The sequence below is a fragment of the Ochotona princeps genome, chromosome 20, assembly GCF_030435755.1.
Source record: "Ochotona princeps isolate mOchPri1 chromosome 20, mOchPri1.hap1, whole genome shotgun sequence".
Classification (NCBI taxonomy): domain Eukaryota; kingdom Metazoa; phylum Chordata; class Mammalia; order Lagomorpha; family Ochotonidae; genus Ochotona; species Ochotona princeps.
The window spans coordinates 13,751,191-13,769,489 of NC_080851.1; the positions used below are offsets into that span (position 1 = coordinate 13,751,191).

The 18,299-nt window shown below is 44.0% G+C and overlaps 2 protein-coding genes across 7 annotated transcripts in view; one reads left to right on the forward strand and one right to left on the reverse strand.

Moving 5' to 3' along the window:
* The window catches only part of ICA1 (islet cell autoantigen 1), a 133,347-nt gene extending 117,287 nt beyond the window's left edge, over positions 1-16,060 (reverse strand). For 5 of the 6 annotated variants that reach the window (XM_058678318.1, XM_058678317.1, XM_058678316.1 and 2 more), the window contains exon 1: positions 15,906-16,060. The gene's annotated coding sequence lies outside the window, so the exon portion shown is untranslated. Of the gene's footprint in view, positions 1-1,409; positions 1,434-15,905 lie in introns of those variants that run through there. The other variant, XM_058678314.1, reaches the window with a different exon arrangement.
* Positions 13,330-16,188, forward strand: LOC131482717 (spidroin-2-like). Its single transcript, XM_058677958.1, has 4 exons — positions 13,330-13,561; positions 14,867-15,053; positions 15,172-15,935; positions 15,992-16,188. The coding sequence occupies exons 1-4, from the start codon at positions 13,330-13,332 to the stop codon at positions 16,186-16,188; spliced, it is 1,380 nt and encodes a 459-aa protein (XP_058533941.1).
* Positions 16,189-18,299: the final 2,111 nt, after the last annotated feature.

The window sequence follows — 18,299 nt, forward strand, 5'->3', positions numbered from 1 at the left end:
GGGAGACCCGGAAGAGGTTCCAGGTTCCCGGCTTTGGATCGGCGCGCACCGGCCTGTTGCAGCTCACCTGGGGAGTGAATCATTGGATGGAAGATCTTCCTCTCTGTCTCTCCTCCTCTCTGTATATCTGGCTGTAATAAAATGAATAAATCTTTAAAAAAAAAAAGAAGTGAATAGTTAAGCTGAATTAAAAAGCAGACTATGAAACACTACATAAAATACGATGTCCTTCACATGAATTTTTTAAACAAATGAAACAATACTGATATACTGATATATAGAAATATTATATGATGAGGGTATAAGGGCATTTATCACACTGTTGGGGAGGGTGGGAGGACAGAACGTGGTAGCAGGGAGAATGCAAAGGAACGGAATATGGGCTGTTTTCTCAGAATCTGGGCTGCTGCTCACCAGCCCAGGGTTGTACACTCACCTCCTTAGTCTACAGGGGAGTCCCATCATGCTTCTGTCCTCTTCCTGCTCGCTCCCCCTCTGGAGCCTGGCCAACTCCAGGGGAAGATGCAGCCAGCCACAGCATTAGCCTACACTTGCCTTGCCGTCCCAGGGAACAGTGGAGCGCTCACTACCTACTCGCTACAATGCACTCTGCTCAGACCCAGATCCTCAGGTGATGGCCAGAGCCAATGCTCAGTATGTAAAGGCTGATTCTGGCCTGTCCACAAATCCCACCTTCCCCGACTGTGGTGTCCCCCTCCCCCACCTCAGCGGAGTCTGGCTGCCAGGACTCCTAAAGGGTCTAGCAATTTACTTGGTTTTTAAAATGTGTCTTCTGGGAACAAAATTGAGCTGCTGGATTCCAGGCTTCAGGCAGATGGGAAGAAAGACACTTTCAAAGCGTATCTGGCTGCCTCTGAACTGACACCATCCTGAAATCCACATCTCTGTTTCTCTCTCTCTCTCAAGAACCGGATCAATCTGCGTTGGAAATGACATTCAGAGACAAGCTCTGACCGCCACACAGTGCAGTCAGGGACAGCCCATGTTCCAGTCTCCTTGCCAACCACAGAACTTCACTGCAAGGAGACATTTTCCTTACTTACCACAAAGCCTCCAACAAAAATCTCTCTTATGAAAAGATACGCAAAGGAAACGACATTATTACATTCTGCCCTGAAGACTGATATTATAACAAAGTATCAAAATAGTTGCTACTTGTTAATTCTTATTTTTATTGAAGCAGAAAACACATTTATTGCCAGCAATTTTTAGTTCTGGTACAGGGCTGTTGATTTTCTGTACATTGCTATACAAGAGATCTCTACAACCTGTTCATCTTGAATGATTGAAATTACACTCAGTGAACAATTTCCTGCTTCTCCCTCCTCTTAGAGCACAGTAATCACCATTCCGCCTTCTGATTCTGTAAGTCTGACTACTTCGGATACCTTCTGTAAGCGGAATCAGGCAGTATTTGTGTTTTTGTGATTGGCTTACTTATCATAACACCTTCAAGGTTCATCTATGTTTTGTGGTGTAAGCCAGGATTCCCTTCTGTAAGGCAGAATAAATTCCATTAGAAATGAAACCATCGAGCTGGAATGAATTGAGCTCCTAGTGAATAACTGGCAGACAATCCCCCTGGCCTCAGGAAGCAAAGTCCCCATCAGTTGTGTCCAGTGAAAACATATTAATCACATGTAGAATTGCACATGACCTAGCAGCCATGGAACATAAGCACCGATATTGAATTTAATAATGCATTTAGCATCACATATCTTACATTCCAGCATATATTGAAATCAAGACAAAAAGCACTAATGTAGTCCAGCATTGTGGCACAGCATGGTAAATTTCTGTGAACACTGCCAGCATCTCGAATCACAGTGCTGGTTTCAGCCTCAACTGTGCTCATCCAGCTTCCTGCTAATGTGCCTTGGAGGGCAGTGAGGCCCTGCCATCAGTGGGGGAAACCCAGATGGAGTTCCTAGCTCCTGGCCTGGCCTAGCCCGGCTTGTTGTAGCCATGTGGTGAATGAACCAGTGGATGGAAGATCTCTCTTTTCCACCCCTCTCAATCTATCTCTCCTTCCATTTCTGCCACTCTGCCTTTAAAATATTTTAAAATGTATTTTGTATTAATATTTTATACTGTTTGAAATCCAGTATTATACACTCAGAGTAAGTCTCAACTAGCCATATTGATACTAAATATCTAGCAAGGTTAGTGCCTACAGTACTGGACTGTATAGACGCAGGGATAAAGACAGATATTTATGGGCCTGGTGCAGTAGCCTAGTAGCTAAAACCCTCACTTTGCATGCGCCAGAATTCCCATATGGTTGTCTGTTACTAGCCTGGGTTCTCTACTTCCCATCCAGCTCCCTGCTTGTGGCCTGGGAAAGCAGTCAAGGACAGTCCAAAGCCTTGGGACCCTGCACCCATGTGGGAGACCTTGGAAGAAGCTCTTGGCTCCTTTCTTCACATCAGCTCAGCTCTGGCCATCACCGCTACTTACGGAGCGAACCAACAAATGGAAGATCTTCCTTTCTGTCTCTCCTCTTTGTAAATCTGAGTTTCCAAGTTAAAAAAAATCTTTTCTTTTAAAAGAAAGATATTTACACATGATTTCTAGGAAAAATAGATCTTTGAAACAAGATACATAAAAAAATTTTTCATCAGTCCCTAAACTTGTCAATTTTGCAGTAAAATAACATTTCCCCCATAAAATGGATTAGTTAGTGGTTCTTAAACAAGGCTATTTCTCTCTTTCTGTCACAAGGAAACGCCCCCCAAATGAATGGTATCATGTCTCAAGTGCCTCAAAGACCTAGAGAACACTAGTTCCTAGAGTTCTACTTGTGACCAACTTAATTTGGGAGATATGCAAAAAAGGCAAGAATCAAGTTACTTATGGACAGGGAGTGCTGTGATAAGAGAGGCAAAACCATCCATGTCATCACCGTCAGCGCAACCTGACCACAGGAATATGAACGACAGTCAAAACTCAGTCTCCTTGAGGAAGACAAAGCAGCAGTGTCAAAAACAGCTGAGACCTGCTCAGAGAAGGTGGGTCCAACACCAGTGATAATAAGCTTCCAATTTCAACTTAACAGCCCTGGGGGGTGGGGCTGCTGCCGGGGACGGGTTGGCAAGGAGCAATCTCTACTCTAGGGCAGAGGAAAACGGAAGGCTTCTTCCTGGTCAGCCTTCTTCTTAGGTTTCAGACCACAGACCTAATGCGCTTCGATTTTCCCTGGCAGTGAACAAATGCTTCCACAGCAGAGCCGTGCAAGTAACCAACCGTTTGCATTTGTGCAGGCCTACAACTCACAGGACACACCCCACATCTGTGACTGCAGGAACACGGGGGCCACTGTGGGAAGGCACCACCTGCCACTTTCAGCGTTTAGATTTACTCAGCAGCTACTAGAAGGTAGGCACAATGCAATCTGCTTTGCTCTCCATGAGCATCTCTTCTGTCAGCTTTGTCACAGAGTTCATCTTCTGCCCATGAATTACATGTGTGGTGAACTTGTAGTATGTCAATTGCATGGCACTGATTTTAACAACTTTCTCCTCATACCATCTTCCCATCAATTCAATGTCTTCTGGAAATACAACCAGTGTTGGTGTTTTGTTTTTTTAGAACTGAAACTTACATGGCAGGGAATACATTTATAAAGCTCAAATGCAGTTAATTTTCTTCAGAGATGCAGAAATGTGGGCCTCCCCCTCAGTTCACTACACGTTCTTGGAATGAGATGAAGTGACACAGGTCTTCGGCTTCATTCTTTTGGAATGCGAGTTCAGAATGAATGATCCTGAGTTAGAGCCTCAAGGGAATTGAGCCACCGCTGCAGGAAGCCCCTTTCTCTTAAAATGGGGAACTGTGCTCCAAAAAGGTGACTAAGGACCACAAAGCAGATTAACTTCAGAGTCAGGTCCTAAGCGTGCCTTACGAACAGAGACAGGCAACTGAGTCAGAAATTCAAGCTCCCAAGATAAAAATAATGATTGCATGGTACTTCTGGGAAAAAGTAGGCTTCTTCTTCCTTTCTATATGTTTCACTCCAGTCATTCTTTTCTCATGTCAGTAATGAGTTTTACAATTTCTTACAAAGAGAAGTATGTGCTTTGAGTACAAATATTAAAACATTTCAGTAGAAGCAGTGAAAAATTTGGTACAAGTCCTCCAATTATAAGATGAACTTAACAAATGATGCTCCCATGCAGCTGAGAACGGGCGAGTCCCTCGGTGGGTAGGACAGTGAACCACTCCCTCTTCCCCTAGCTCAGCACCCGAGGCACAGGCTTTCGGCCAGTCTCTGTGCTGTCCTACCTCTCACATACCACACAGCTTTTCCATTCAGATTTCATAAGGCGATGATTATCTAAGCATCCCAAGTAATTTAAATGGATTCTGTCGCTATTTCGTGTCCCCTGAAAATGATTTTTGACATTTCATAAACTTACAAGTAAATCTGAAAACAATGGTCCTGAAACTTTGTTACCAAATCTTGCAAGAGGAAACCAGAATTCTGACTTTACTTAAGGAAGCATTAAAATGGATGAGTTTTTATCTAAACCCTACAGATGCAAATTACTCTTAAGGTCTATATTTCACGATATTTTCAACTGAGCATTTTATTTACATTCTAAAAGAACTGATGTGTTATACACAGGCATTACGTAAACTGAATGAGACCCTAAAACTATTAAAACCACACTCCTTCAGTGGCTACGTTAATGTCTTGCAGTGTTTCATGTAACTAAGAACCCATAAGCCTTAACAATGCCATAAGCTGATGTGTCCTTCAAGCCCTTCACCAACTGTTGTCCTCTGGCAAAACCTATATAACTGATTTTAAATCTTTTCTATCTTGGGAAAAATAAATACAACATCTTTTTAAAAGATGAGTTCACTGGTGTTCTAAAAATAGAGACAACTTTCCCAAGACCAGGGCAAAGGTCAAATTCACAAGGAGAAATGTTGGGAATGAAATACCCAATCCATTAACAAGTTGGCACTGCCCTTAACCTCCTCCCTTATTCCAACTGAAAGATAAATTAATCTCTAAAATGCACTCATCATCAATATTAAAAAGTTGTAAAAATATCATCTCTCTACAAAATACATTAAAAAAAAACATTTACCACCATACTATAGAGTGTGGTCTAGGTCTCCTCCATCTTTTGTGCTTAAAGTCCACTTTCAGAGCACGAATGATGGTGAATTTTATATAACAGCAAACAGAATGGCAGGAGTAATAGAAAAGTTGGCATTCGTGAGCACACCTAAACAAAAAAAAAATCTACAACACCTAATCATATAAAATGAAGCGGAAAACTAGAAATAGAAAAAGAACAAATGGGTTGCCATACTCAAGAAAGGAGTAATTTTTCAAAATCTGGTTGTATAAATCATTTTCACCTTGCTTTTATTCAAGCAGGCTTACATAACTTTCAAAAAACAATTCAAATTCAGCACATAGGTGTTAATCTGCGCTGAAGGTGGCATTCTGTGTAAAAGGATGCGCTCCGCTCCAAGGATACAGAAGGAACACCCTGGCCACAGGACTGAGCTTCTGGAGGGGGATCCTGTCTTCTCCCACGGCAACACACAGCATTGCTAAATCAAGGGCTACATGGTACCCCCTACATCATATTTCAACTAGGACCACATTGCAAAACTTGGGAATCTCTTAGAAATGTTACTTCAAGGAATGATAGCAATTTTTAAAAAGAAATTATGGAAAAATAACTAATTTTATCATCTACAACTATGCCATTCAAGACAGCAGTCACTAGTCCCATGTAGCTATTTAGCATTTTCAATCTGGCTAGTCTGAATTCAGACACACACTGGACTTTGAAGATTTAATACATAAAAAAGGTCTCATTAGTAAATCTACATTTTGTATTGACCCACATTTGTGAAAATTATTTGTGTCTCTACTAATAGATCTGTCTATATTTAAACTTCATTATCATATTTACATTCTACATGATACTTACATAGAAATGTGTTATAATTCTATTGTATATTCGATCACATTTCATGTTTATTTAATGTTGAAATAATATTTTGGACATATTGGGTTAAATAACATAATATCAAGTTAGGTTCTTTTTTAAAAGGTTTTTACACTAAAAATGTTTTGCTGATACAGACTGACTAACCATTGTTTATAATGCTTAATAAAGGAAGCACTATATTGTTTAAAAACTAAGACATTGGAGCGTTTCAGATTTTTTATCAGGGTGCTCAATCTATGCTAAAAATTTTAAATTATAACATGGTTACTGTTGCATTTTTGCTAGACCATCTTGCTCTAAGACGCTAAATAAACAAACACCAGAAATTCATTTACATAACTTGTCACCAATATTCTATACTAGATACAAAATCCTTTCAACATTTATTTCTGCCTAGAATCTCTGATAGTCTTTTCCAAAAATACCACTACAAAATAAAATCTTTCCATCTCAAGAAATTCAACAACAGAAAAAAATCAGTCCAGTTAAGAAATGACAGGACAATTCTTAAAAGTTCTCAAAAGGAGAAACAAGAATTACAAAGGGCCAACCAATGCATGGTGGGGCGATGCTATTACCAGGTATCAGGGAAGCGCAAATCATAAGCACAATCAGAGATCCCCTCACCCCATCAGAATGACCAGCACGCAAAGAGAGCAGCAGACGCCGGTGGGAACGTGGTGGTCACTGTGGAAAACAGGCACAGGGATTTCTACGACACTTGAAATGGTCTTGCATATGATCCAGCAATTCCACTCCTGGGTATACACCCGAAAGACATGAAGACATTGATTGCATCAGAGAGATATCTACACCACAATATTTATAGCAACAGTGCTCACAATAGCCTAAATATGAAATCAATCAAGGTGCCCACCATCAGATGAACAAAGAAAATATGATATGGATATATACATTTATACACACACATATAAAAGGAACACACAACAGAATAAAAGGAAATTAAATTCTATCATCTGTGTCAAAATCGTTGGGATTAGAGGACATCATGTTGAGTGAAATAAGCTGGACACAGAAAGACAAACACTGCATGTTCTCCCTTAAATGTGGAAAATATCTTTAAAAAAAATCAAAACAAAGAAACAAAAAAAGAAATGCATGTGTGTATCAGATGTGTTGCAAATGTTTTGTCAAATTTTGTTTAAAATCTTTGTTAAACTGTTAAGAAATTTGTTCTACCAGTCTTAACAATGTAACTATTTTAAAAAGTGCATGATTGAAGTTGCTTTTTATTTGATTACTGTTTATAGCACTTGTCTATTGTAGTGATCAACTATGATCCTTTTACTTTCTAGTTGTTAAATTTATTATTTAATGGAAATTAAGCCTTTGATTATAACATATTTAAATATTGTATCTCTAAAAAATCTTATGTATTCTTTTAAGATGACTTGTAAAATAGTTACAAGCCACATTTGATAAAATCCCAACTCTGTGTTCAACGTTGCACTATTTATTTCGTATCAGATGCACGCAAATGATAAGTGGGGGGCATGAAAAGAAAAGTTTACAGAAAAGTTCATGGAGCAGAGAATTAAATTATATTTATTTTAGTGTAAAAATTTTTGAAAATTTGGGGCTGACACAGTGGTACTGATGTTAATTCTCTGCCCCGTGGTGGTGGCCTCCTGTGGTGCCATTTCCATGAACTTTCTGAAGACTCTCTTGTGTGCTGGTTTTCAAACCTTATTTATTTATTTATTTATTTATTTATTTATTTATTTATTTATATTGGAAAGGCAGATATACAGAGACAAGGAGAGAGAGAAAAATCTTCCATCCTCTGGTTCACTCCCCAAGTGGCCCCAAAGGCCAGAGTTGAGCCGCTCCGAAGCCAGGAGGCAGGAACTTCCTCAAGGTCTTCCACACAAGTTCAGGGTCTCAAGTTCAGGTCTCATTCTCAACTGCTTTCCCAGCCCACAAGCAGGGACCTGGATGGGAAGTGGAGCAACCAGGACACGAACCAGTGCCCATATAGGGTCCCAGCACATGCAAGGCAAGAATTTTAGCCACTAGGGTATCGTCCCGTGTCCTCAAAAGTTGTTGTAACAAAATAATTTTTTTCATTCTATATTCCATGAACTGATTAAAATTCTATGATATAAATCCATCCTTCTGAAAACATAAAGACAATCTGCAACCTTGCCTCTTTCCTCTATATTACATGCACACACATAAAATTTAGACATTTATTTATAAACTTTATATAATTTATATATAAGTAAAAAGTTAGCAGTAGTTAATAGTAATATACACGGGGAAGACAAGAAGAGAGAGAATTAAGTGATTACAGTGCTATGAGGTTACTAATAATAAAGTGCCAGCAATCGGAGCATTAAGTAGATAATAATGTTTGTAAACTTCTCAGTCTTTAAAGTTAATTCACAACAGAAAGCGTCTTCAAAAACCAATCAGGGCAATTCTTAGTATCTCACTGAGAGATACTTATGGGCCCTTCCCAAGCTCCTGTGTTCATTGATGAAAGAACGGAGGTTCAGGCCCAAAGACAAGGTCCCAAGGCCCAGAGTAAGTCTCATTGTATTCATCTGAACCACTGAGCTATACAGAAACCAGTGTGCAATGTGCCTATGAAGGGTTCCTATGTAAAACCACCATAGCTCCTCTGTCTATATTCAAAGACCTCTGGTGGTTTAGTGTACTCTATGCTAGTATCAAGCACAGAGAGCAAGGAGTGCAAGTGGGGAGGCAGGAGCAAGAAGAGGACCTTAAAGGCAGTGATAGTGGGAAAGCAGAAAGCTCTGCACCCTCCTGAATGCCTTCCCAACAGAGCTGCTTCTCACTTGGGGTCATCTAATACACGTTATTTGAGAACCAATAAAAGATTCCATTTCCAGGTTTTCTCTGCCTCCTCAGAGGATAAACTGATGTGATTAAATAGTAGCAAAGCTCAAAGCTCATAAAGCACAAGACCAGTTGTTGTGATGGGAATCAGGGCTCCTGGGCACATACGCGGCAAAGCAGGCCTGGGTGGAACAAGCAGGAAGTTACACAAAAGCACGGGAGCTCTAGGTCAGGAGTGCAGAAGAAAGAGAAACAGGAAGCAGATGGGAAGGAGGGGTTTGGCAGGGATGTAACATTTATTTACTTGGCAGCGATGCCACCGAGGCTGCCCACAGCAGCATGAAGACACAGCTGACGGTGTGAGGACATTCAGCCTGTGACCTTCAGGCAGCAGTGCAGGGAGGAAGCTCCCTGCAGGCAGTGAAGCCAGTCCCTCCCCTCTGCACTCCGGGGAAGTGTGGGCTTGACTTTGCACTGATCACCCACTGTCCATTCACCACTGCAACACCATGGCCATCACTGAGACCTCCTTGGCAGGTCCCACCCGTAGTTCCCTCTCACTTCAGTTCTGCTGCAGCATCCCTATCCTTTTTTTCATGTTAATTGATCTTGCTTTCTGTCCTCAGCTCAAACTCTTCAATCTCTTTGTTCCACTCATGACCTCTTTTTTCCTTCTCCTGCAGTTGGTTCTGCTAATCCCATACAGCCTAACTGCTCTTCCCACGTCAGAGAAGACTCTTTGCTGTGGATCCAACTCCAGTGCTCAGCTTCCCTGACTGCTGGCGGTGCTCCCCCTTCCTTCCCTCTGGTTTTCCAGGAAACACTCCCCACACTCCGATTCTCTTCCTTAGCTCTTCCTCCTCTGTGCCCGCGTCTCAGATATTAAAGGTCCCTGAGTTTTACTTTTGGCCGTTTTCAATCACAGGTCACCTCTTCATGTGATTTCATGAGCTTCCATTTTGTCAATCAGCAGCTGGATGGTTAACGGCTTCCAAAATTAACACCTCCCCAGACTACCGTATCTGTACCTCTATCCTCAACTGTGCAGAGGCACAGCAAATTCAACACGTCTAAAACTGAACTTCTCTCCATCTCCACCTCTCCAAGTTCTTCTTTCTGTGGCCCCCATGCCAATTATCAGCATTAAAGCCACCAAGAGGCCCAGGCTATAAGCTTGATCTTGCTCTCATCTTTTAACTCCAGTCTTCAGATTTTTCTGTCTTCTACTTCCTAAAAAGCATTAGCTATATCTTCTCCACTCTCTCTTCACAGCCAGGACTTAGACTAGATCACCTCTGTACCTACCTGCAGCATAATTTTTTAATACTACAGTCTGAACTGTTACTATAAAATGCAAATCAAATGACACTAGTTAAAAATACTCTGATTGCTTTCTCTTGCCGTTAGAGAAATCCCAGACTTCTCAATAAAACCGTAAGACCCTTTACACTGTAACTCTCTTAACCCTCAAATTCTACTACATCTTATGAGAACTATTCCTTCTGGCCATTTCAGAATACTAAAGCTTCTGAAATACATAATGTTATTAAAAGGCTTTGGAGGTGATTTTTTTCCCACTAGGAATGCCACCTCCTTTGTCCAGTTGGCCTACTGACACCTTCCTTGGAGACTGTCCTCACTGTAGCCTTCCAGATTAAACATGTGCGCCACCAACCCCTGTTGGTGGCTCTCCCACTCCTGTCCTCCCCACCACAGGCTAGGGGTACCTCTGCCCCCCATCACCATCCTGCAAGACAATAATTACATCATTGCCTCCTGCACCAGACTATAGGGTCCTTTGAGCAGAGACCCTAACTTTCGTCTTTCCCTTTTATGCAATGGTGCGGGACAAAGGGTGCTAATGACCAGGAATTCTATGTATGAGAAGCATTTAACCCCATCACCTCATCTGCAGAACAGTGTGAAAGGCAATATCACATCATTTAGAAAAGAAGACAAATGTCCAGGAGTGAGGTTGTTAACCACTAGTACACTCCACTCTGCCTTCGATTCCTGAACTCCCATTTGTAACCACTCTGCTCTACTCTTGTATAAAAGTGGGTTGAGCTGTTTCTATACAAATCATGCCTCTCAAGCCAACTGCCAGTGTGATGCTATGCATCAACAAAACCTGCAAACGTCACTGGGTTTCTGGTGGCTATCAAGACTCCTCCAAAGAATGAAAGGGGGATCTCTTTCATCAAAAAGAGCTCCCTGGTCTTTGGCTAAGGATGCTGTGTCCCAGGGAAACATCCCACAGAATCTGGATTCCAGCTAAGTGCTATTAGATTTTTAATACTGGTGTCCATGCCCTATTCTAGGAATGAGAAGCAAGAGTGAGTGATCAAGAAGTGAGTGAGTAATGCAGTGGATTTCAATGCATGTGTTTTGGGTAAATAGTTCTAATATCTTAGAGTCACTCCTTGCACAAATACTGTCAACATCATTGGGGGATCTTTCTTTTCTCCATTCTAGACTCGCAAGCTTAACAGTGACTACGATCTATATATTCAGAGTCTATCACTGAACATATATAAATGTGTTTCCCATTCCAATGTACTCTATCACATACAATGATCTTCTGCCATCAATCTCTTTCAATTCTATGTATTTTTAGTTAAATGTATTCTAAAATTGAACCCTGCAATATTCATTCTTAAGTCTTTCTAAATATCAGACTCCTGTTTTCCACTAATACTTCTACCGCATCACAACTATCCAGCACCTACATGAAATCAATCCCAGGCTTACACTGATTAATTTAGTTCAATTCTCCCAATTCACAGGTGGTCAAACTTGCCGAAGATCACTCAGAAAATATGGGGTACATGTACACCAGGCCCCAGACCCTAAGACTGTTTGCCAATATTATCTCTCTTACATTTATACATGTGGATTATCTGTTGAGACCTCCCACATACTCTCAACTCTTATTCACCTGCTGAAGTTCTACTGGTATTTTAAAGCTTAGCTCAACAAACACTCCTCCATAAACTTCTGAGATTTTTTTTTTGCCTTCCCTCATGTTCTCTGGCCTAGGCTTCTATCTCATTTGTGCTTTCACTGAAAGGTAATTGTCTGTTCATTTCACTGTACCCCTTGTCAAGGCTCGGCGTTCCTCTGGAACACTGCACTGAGTCTCATCATGTGATTCCCAGCATTTAGCACAGCTCAGGGTCCATGGTACACACACAACAAAGACCTGTTGAATGCTAAGGGACCCCATTTTTCTGATTCAGTCAAGACTTGGTGAATGATGTCACTTGACTCAGCAGGAAGGGCTGAAAATTCTCATCAGCTGCAGGGTATCACTTTCCAGCCTGCTGCAAACTCCGCCTCCCAACAGGTGTGCACTGGGAGCAGTAGGCATTCACTGGGAAACCTTCCCTAACATGGCGCGCCATCACCACATATCAGGGTGGTATCAACCCCTTTGACAATGAGGCTCAGAATCATGCCTAACACGACCAAAGGGCAGGATCATTTTTGTCCTGGACAGTCATTGCATTTGAGAAAATTATAGACAAGAAAACCAGACCAAACAAACCAAACTGCCAAGAAAACAAACAAACAAAAACAAATAAAATATCACCTGCTAATTTGAATGCAACAGTGGGAAAGCACAGCCAACTAAGATATCCTATATTGCCCATGGAAGTTCCACAATTTGCATTCTTTAAGGCAAATCACATCTATAATCTTAACTTTCTTATTGGCTAGATGTGGGATTCTAACACTGGCTTAACGGGTAGAATGCCAAATACAATTACATTTGCCAGAGTGCTTTCTTAAGGAAGTCGAGATCGGCGCATTTAAGAACACAATGCCAAGGAGCTTACAGCCATGTTTCTCCGAGAGTGGAGGAAGGCCCAGAGCATCTGGGTGACAGGAGCTGTTGCTGAACAGCAGATGGGGCAAGCCAGAATGGGGATCTACATTTAACAAGCCTTCACAGGATCCTTTGGGGCACTCAAGTTTGAGAAATGCCAAGTCACAGCGATGATTCTCTGTGTAAAAGTGCATGCGGGGCAATTTGTTAAAATGCAGATTTGAATTCAGTGTGTCTAGTGACGAAGGGTGGGCACTGAACATTTCTAACAAGCTCCCAGGGGAAACCAGTGTTGCAGGTTCAAGGACCACATTTGAGTGGCAGAGGCTTGAGAGCATTATCCCCACTGGAACAAATTAGCTTTGCTTTGTTGCTGGACCACAGATGGCACCCTCACCCTCCACCCCCCACCAAACTGTAGAGAGTATTTTCTAAAAGCCCAGACTTTCTGTATGGGTACACATTCACTTCAAATACTCAAGACCAAGTTGGAACAGTCTCTCTCACAGGGAAAGCCATGGCAAGTTTTTCACATGCAGACAGCACATATGTTCAGCACATGGATGAATTTATGGCTGTGACTTGAGTCCTATTCACTGTGTAAAACAATGCATACATGTTATCTCTAATCCTAACACAATCCCATCAGGTGGCTATTCCTGTTTTATAACTAAGGGCATGGTAAATGGTGGCTTCGAACGTGTGAAGAATCTGCTGGAGGGCACACAGCTAGACGTTATAGCTGGGGTTTGGATCATCTTCCATGAGAATCCTCTGTTTTCCTGCATGGTGCTGGATATGACTGTGGTGTACAAATCTAGCAGGGTGGCAGTCAAGGACCGCCATCAGAGGGACAACACATCTCCACTATCAGTAGGAGTTTATGCCTCTGCTGAGGTAGAAGGGAGTGGTAAGTAGCCGTCAATATTGCCTCACACACAAAGACATGCAGTCAGCATCCTTGAGCATGGATGATGCAGGGGGAATAAAAAGATATGAATGTTCTATCAACGGATCATAGATGCTGCCTCCACCTTAGCAGGCTCAGTCAATAAAGAGGAAAAATACTTCTGTGGCCTTAACATGCTTCATCCTGCTAAGTCAGGGCACAGTTGTCACCCCTCCCTACCTATGGTAAAACTGCATGCGCCTGCCATAAAGTACAGCTGTTTTTAATCCCTTTACATGACAGTGATAGCAAAGGTTTTGAGTTTGAAAAAGTCTATACTTTTCTTAAGGCTGCGGAGAAGAGATACACACAAAAATAAAGATGCCACAGAAAGCAGTCAGGTGGAGTTACTCAAGTGGACAGAGAACAGGGGGACAGGCTATAAGACCCACCCTCAGGCCCTTATCATCCAGCCTGCCCTGATCCCCAAGTAAAGAATTCAGGGTGAACTTTTCAACCAACTATGAGCAGCACTTTGTAGCTCAACTGTTAGGTTTTTAAGATCAATGCAACTGTTTACCCACATAATACCAAAAGATTCTATCAGGATACAACATCTCTTGAAAAATATGTCTAAAGTCAAGCGACGATATCTGAGTTTTTATGTGATTATGAACTCTCCCTGTGATGTTCCCTGCAAAATGGCTTTCAAAATACAGACTGAAATCTGGAAAGAAAATTGTCAGCTTGAAAACTCATTAAAAAAAATTTTAGAACATGTGCGTGTATGGGTGTGTGTGTGTGTGTGTGTGTGTGTATTGATGGGTGTTAACTAATAGATAAGCAACAGTCAATAGCACCAATTTCAAACTAAACATTTCCCATAGAAACCAATCTCAGATTTTTCTGGAGACGTTACTGAAATGTATGGACACAAGCATGTTTGCAGTGAGTCATAATTTACAAGACCTTTCCCTCCTACGTTCAGTGTTCTTCCCAAACCAGCTGGCGATATATTTCCCAGGCCCTGACCATTTTTGCAGTTACTAGAACTGAGTTCCTGACTCCGCCACCCAGGTTCACCGAGAAAATCCTGTCTTGTGCTGATTTTTTTTTTAAATACTATCTACAAGATGCATAGTTCTCTTTGTAAACTCTCCCAGCAGCCAGCCAGGCACTGCCCTTAACCAGCGTTCCGGCGCAACACTTGTTAAGATCCCCCAAAGGAGCTGAAGGACTTTCGGAGAGTCCAAGGGAGAAGGTGCTGGGAAAGGTTCATGGCGACCCGCTAGGCTGACTAAAGGCAGCATACTCCTTTCTGGAGAGGAAGCCAGAGCTGCCACAGCCCCAGGGCAGGAAAGGCGGAGTCCGCAGCCGACGTTGGAAACGGGCGCGCCAGAGGGGCGCAGGCACCCGGCCTGCTGGGGGGCTCTGGCCCCGGCGTGGACCCTCGCGCCGCGTGCGCCCGCGGGGGCCCAGGCGCAGGCCTCCTCGCACTGCCGCTTCGAAAGAGGTCCCCAACTGCTGCCTGTCACCCCGGCCAAACACAGTCAGGGAGGAGACTCCAACACGAGGCACAGCGGCAGGTGAACTTGTCAACAAGTCAGCCCTGGACCCAGGTTCCTGCCCAGAGGAGCGAGACCTCGGGGTCCTGGGGCCGAAGCCACCGGTCAGGCGCGACGCGGCCCAGCGCGGCGTGGCTGGGTGGGGTGGGCTGAGGTGGGTGCGAGCATTCCCGCGCGGGGGGCCACACGCATCTCTTTCCCCTTCACCCCGCGTCCCCCGGGGGCTGACGCGCGCTCTCAGGGCGCGCGCATCCTCCAGACCGGTCCAGGCCGGAGGGAGGCGGCGGGGGAGGGGAAGGCGACGCGCTTCGCTGAGGCGCCTCGGGGGCCGCAGGAGGCGACCTGCCTGTCACCCGCCGCCGCGGGGAGCAAGGAAGGCCGGCCAGTGTGGCGCTTCCTACGGGCCCCCGGCTGCAGGGCGTCCCACGCCGCCGCCCTCAGCCCGCCCGGCGCGTCCCCGCCCCGGCCCCGGAGGGCAGGTACCTCAGAGCCCCGGCCCCCAGGAGCCTCGCGGCCGCGGTCCGAGCGTCCCTCCGGGTCCCTCACCCGACGTCAGCGTCAGCAGAAGACCAGGGAAGGGGGCGGGGGAGCGCCGGGAGCGGCGCTTCCTGCGGCGGCGGCGGCTGCCGGCAGCCGGAGGCGCAGGCTGAGGAGACGGTGCGCGCCGCAGCGCAGCACAGCACAGCGGCCGAGGGGGAGCTGGCGTCCTCGCCTCTGCCGCCCGCCACCTCCCTTCCCGGGCCCCCTCCCAGCAGGACCCCCGGCACCTGGAAGGCGGAGGGAGGGGGCGACGGCCTCACCTTGTCTGAGGCGGGTCGGGGACGAGGAGAGTGAGTTTCCCTCTCTCTACTCCCCGGGGCCTTCCCTGGACCCCCCATTTCCTGAGGTAGCCCCAGCTCCGTCCCTTCGCGCAGGGTGACCCCGCCCCCGCTCTCCCGCAGGTGTTCCACGTGTCCCTACCGTGTGCGTCACAGTGACCTGGCCGCAGGTGCCAGCTGCGGCGGCCAACGCCTCCGGGCTGCCCCCAGTGTGGTGCCCAGTGTGTGGTTCTGGCTGCCACGCTATGCTGTGGCCACCGTGTGAAGAAACACAACGGAGGTCTGCGAGGGAAAGGCCCACGTGTGTGTGTGTGTGTGTGTGTGTGTGTGTAAGCATAGTCTTTGTTTTCACACAGCCTGTGTGTGTCATGCTTGACTTACAGGTGCATGTAATGGGCTTCTTTTTCCTCCTACAGTCCGTCACCAGCTAAGAACCAGATCTTTGTTTCTGGACTGCTGTGCAGTGTATGGACCATAGGAGGAAAAAGCTTCCTCATATCACCTGGCCTGAGAACTCCGCGTGCAGCGGTGGGGTCCCTCCTCGTGTTATAAATGGTCATAGGCTGAAACAATCTTACAGGATGGGATGGAAAATAGTTACTGGGCAGCAGACAAAGCTGAAACCCGCAGCTAACATGAGTGAGGTGCCCATGTGCTAACCACGTAGTGCATACTTCACCATGACTCCCTGTCAGCAGTGCACTCTTGAGGGTGAAATTACCCTCCTTTTACAGAGAAACACACTGGCCAGAATGCCACGAGATTTCTGAATCCTGGGGGATTTTGGACCCAAGGTTGTCTGAACCAGACATAACTAAATCTTCAGACAGAATTGGCCTAGTCAGGAAAACAGTGTAGAAGAAGATTTTGACGTTTTATTAGAAAGGTAATAAAATGGTACAGATCTGAAAATTAACATGACTTTTAGATATTCTGTTTAGTGAAGTTATTTATCATGTTTTTAATACTGTGTCATATAAGACAAAAAAATATGGAGCTGGTTAGAATTAGGCCCTTAGTCAACGTTTGTGTATAAGGAAGTCATGGACGTGGTCCACAGGACAGCAAGTTGTTGAAAAGCTAAGATTAAGGAGAAATTCTGAGGAATACATTGCTCCTATATATTTCAGAAAAAATATTCTAAGTAATTCATTGGGAAAAAAGAAAGCTATGTGGTTTTTCTATTTGTGAGACAGGAAAAAGGAAGGTAAAGTTACTTAAAATGAGAAAGGCTATCTTGCAGAAAAAAATGACTAAAATTGTGTTAAGATAGTTGAGTCCAGGAACTATGAACAGATGATTAATTTTAACAGAATGAAATGCTATTTCTGACATGCTAAGTACTCAACAAATACTGGCTAAATGTATCAGTTAATTAAAACACCGAGGAAGGAATAGATCATACAAGTACGTTTTTCCTGGCTCAATGATCTCCTTTCCACCAACAGTGGTTTACTGGTTGCAGGAGAACATGCCAGAAACCCCATTTTTCAAAGACTGGCTTTGAGGCAGGCTCTCACTTGGTGCAACAGATCCAGAACATCGAGTTCTTGTGTGTTCAGGTACCCCCTCAGCATGCAAGCAGTGGGGAAAGCCAGTGAGGAAGCTTGTTTTTGTAAGTCATCACTCAGGTTCCCTTGTACTTTTCCAAAGGCGAAGGTGGAAAGTTGCTTTTGAGGCTAACACACTCTCTCAGGAACAGTAAAACTCAATGCCTAAAAGGCACCAAAGCATGACAGCAGTGCTGTCTACACAGCCTGGGTTCCCAAAGAGTGAAGAGAACATGTTAAAACGTTTGATCATCCTTAATTTTGTGCTGACACTCAGCATAATATTTGAGGAAGGAAATAAACCGACACTCATTCTTCATCCTAAGGAATTGTTCCATCTATGGAGCTTCTGTTGCTTGAGAGTATCAGGTTTTTGTTTCAATCTTGCAAAATGCTCCTGAGAAGTTTTAAGAATTTCTAGTCAGAAATGCTATTGAATGGTGGGATCTGTCATTAGAAAGAAGTAGTTGCATTTCCCAACATGAAACAGGATGACAAGAAATTCTGAGGGAAAAAAGCCTTATGTGATTTATTTATCTCTTTTTTCTCTTTCTTTCTCTCTCTCTTTCTCTGTCTCTCCCACCCTCCCTCCCTCCCTCCTTTCCTTCCTTCCTTCATTTCTTTCTTCCTTCCTTTTTTCTTTCTTCTTTTCTTCAGCTTCCCAGTTGAGGATGGTCTTTAAGCACTACTTGGATTGGGAGCTTTGTTTAGGTACTGTCCACATGGGCTGAATTACAGGCGTAAATTGAACTTGGCGTTTGTTTTCTCTTACATCAAAGAATTTGGGAGGGAGGCATGCTGTCCACTGTGTCCTAGGGTTTGCCCC

Excerpts from the sequence above, each read along its gene's own strand:
- LOC131482717 (XM_058677958.1), top strand. The coding sequence starts at position 13,330 with ATGGTAAATGGTGGCTTCGAACGTGTGAAGAATCTGCTGGAGGGCACA. Across the intron at positions 13,562-14,866 it reads TGCTGAGGTAGAAGGGAGTG|GAAGCCAGAGCTGCCACAGC; the intron begins GTAAGTAGCCGT and ends CTTTCTGGAGAG. Across the intron at positions 15,936-15,991 it reads GCGGGTCGGGGACGAGGAGA|GTAGCCCCAGCTCCGTCCCT; the intron begins GTGAGTTTCCCT and ends CCATTTCCTGAG.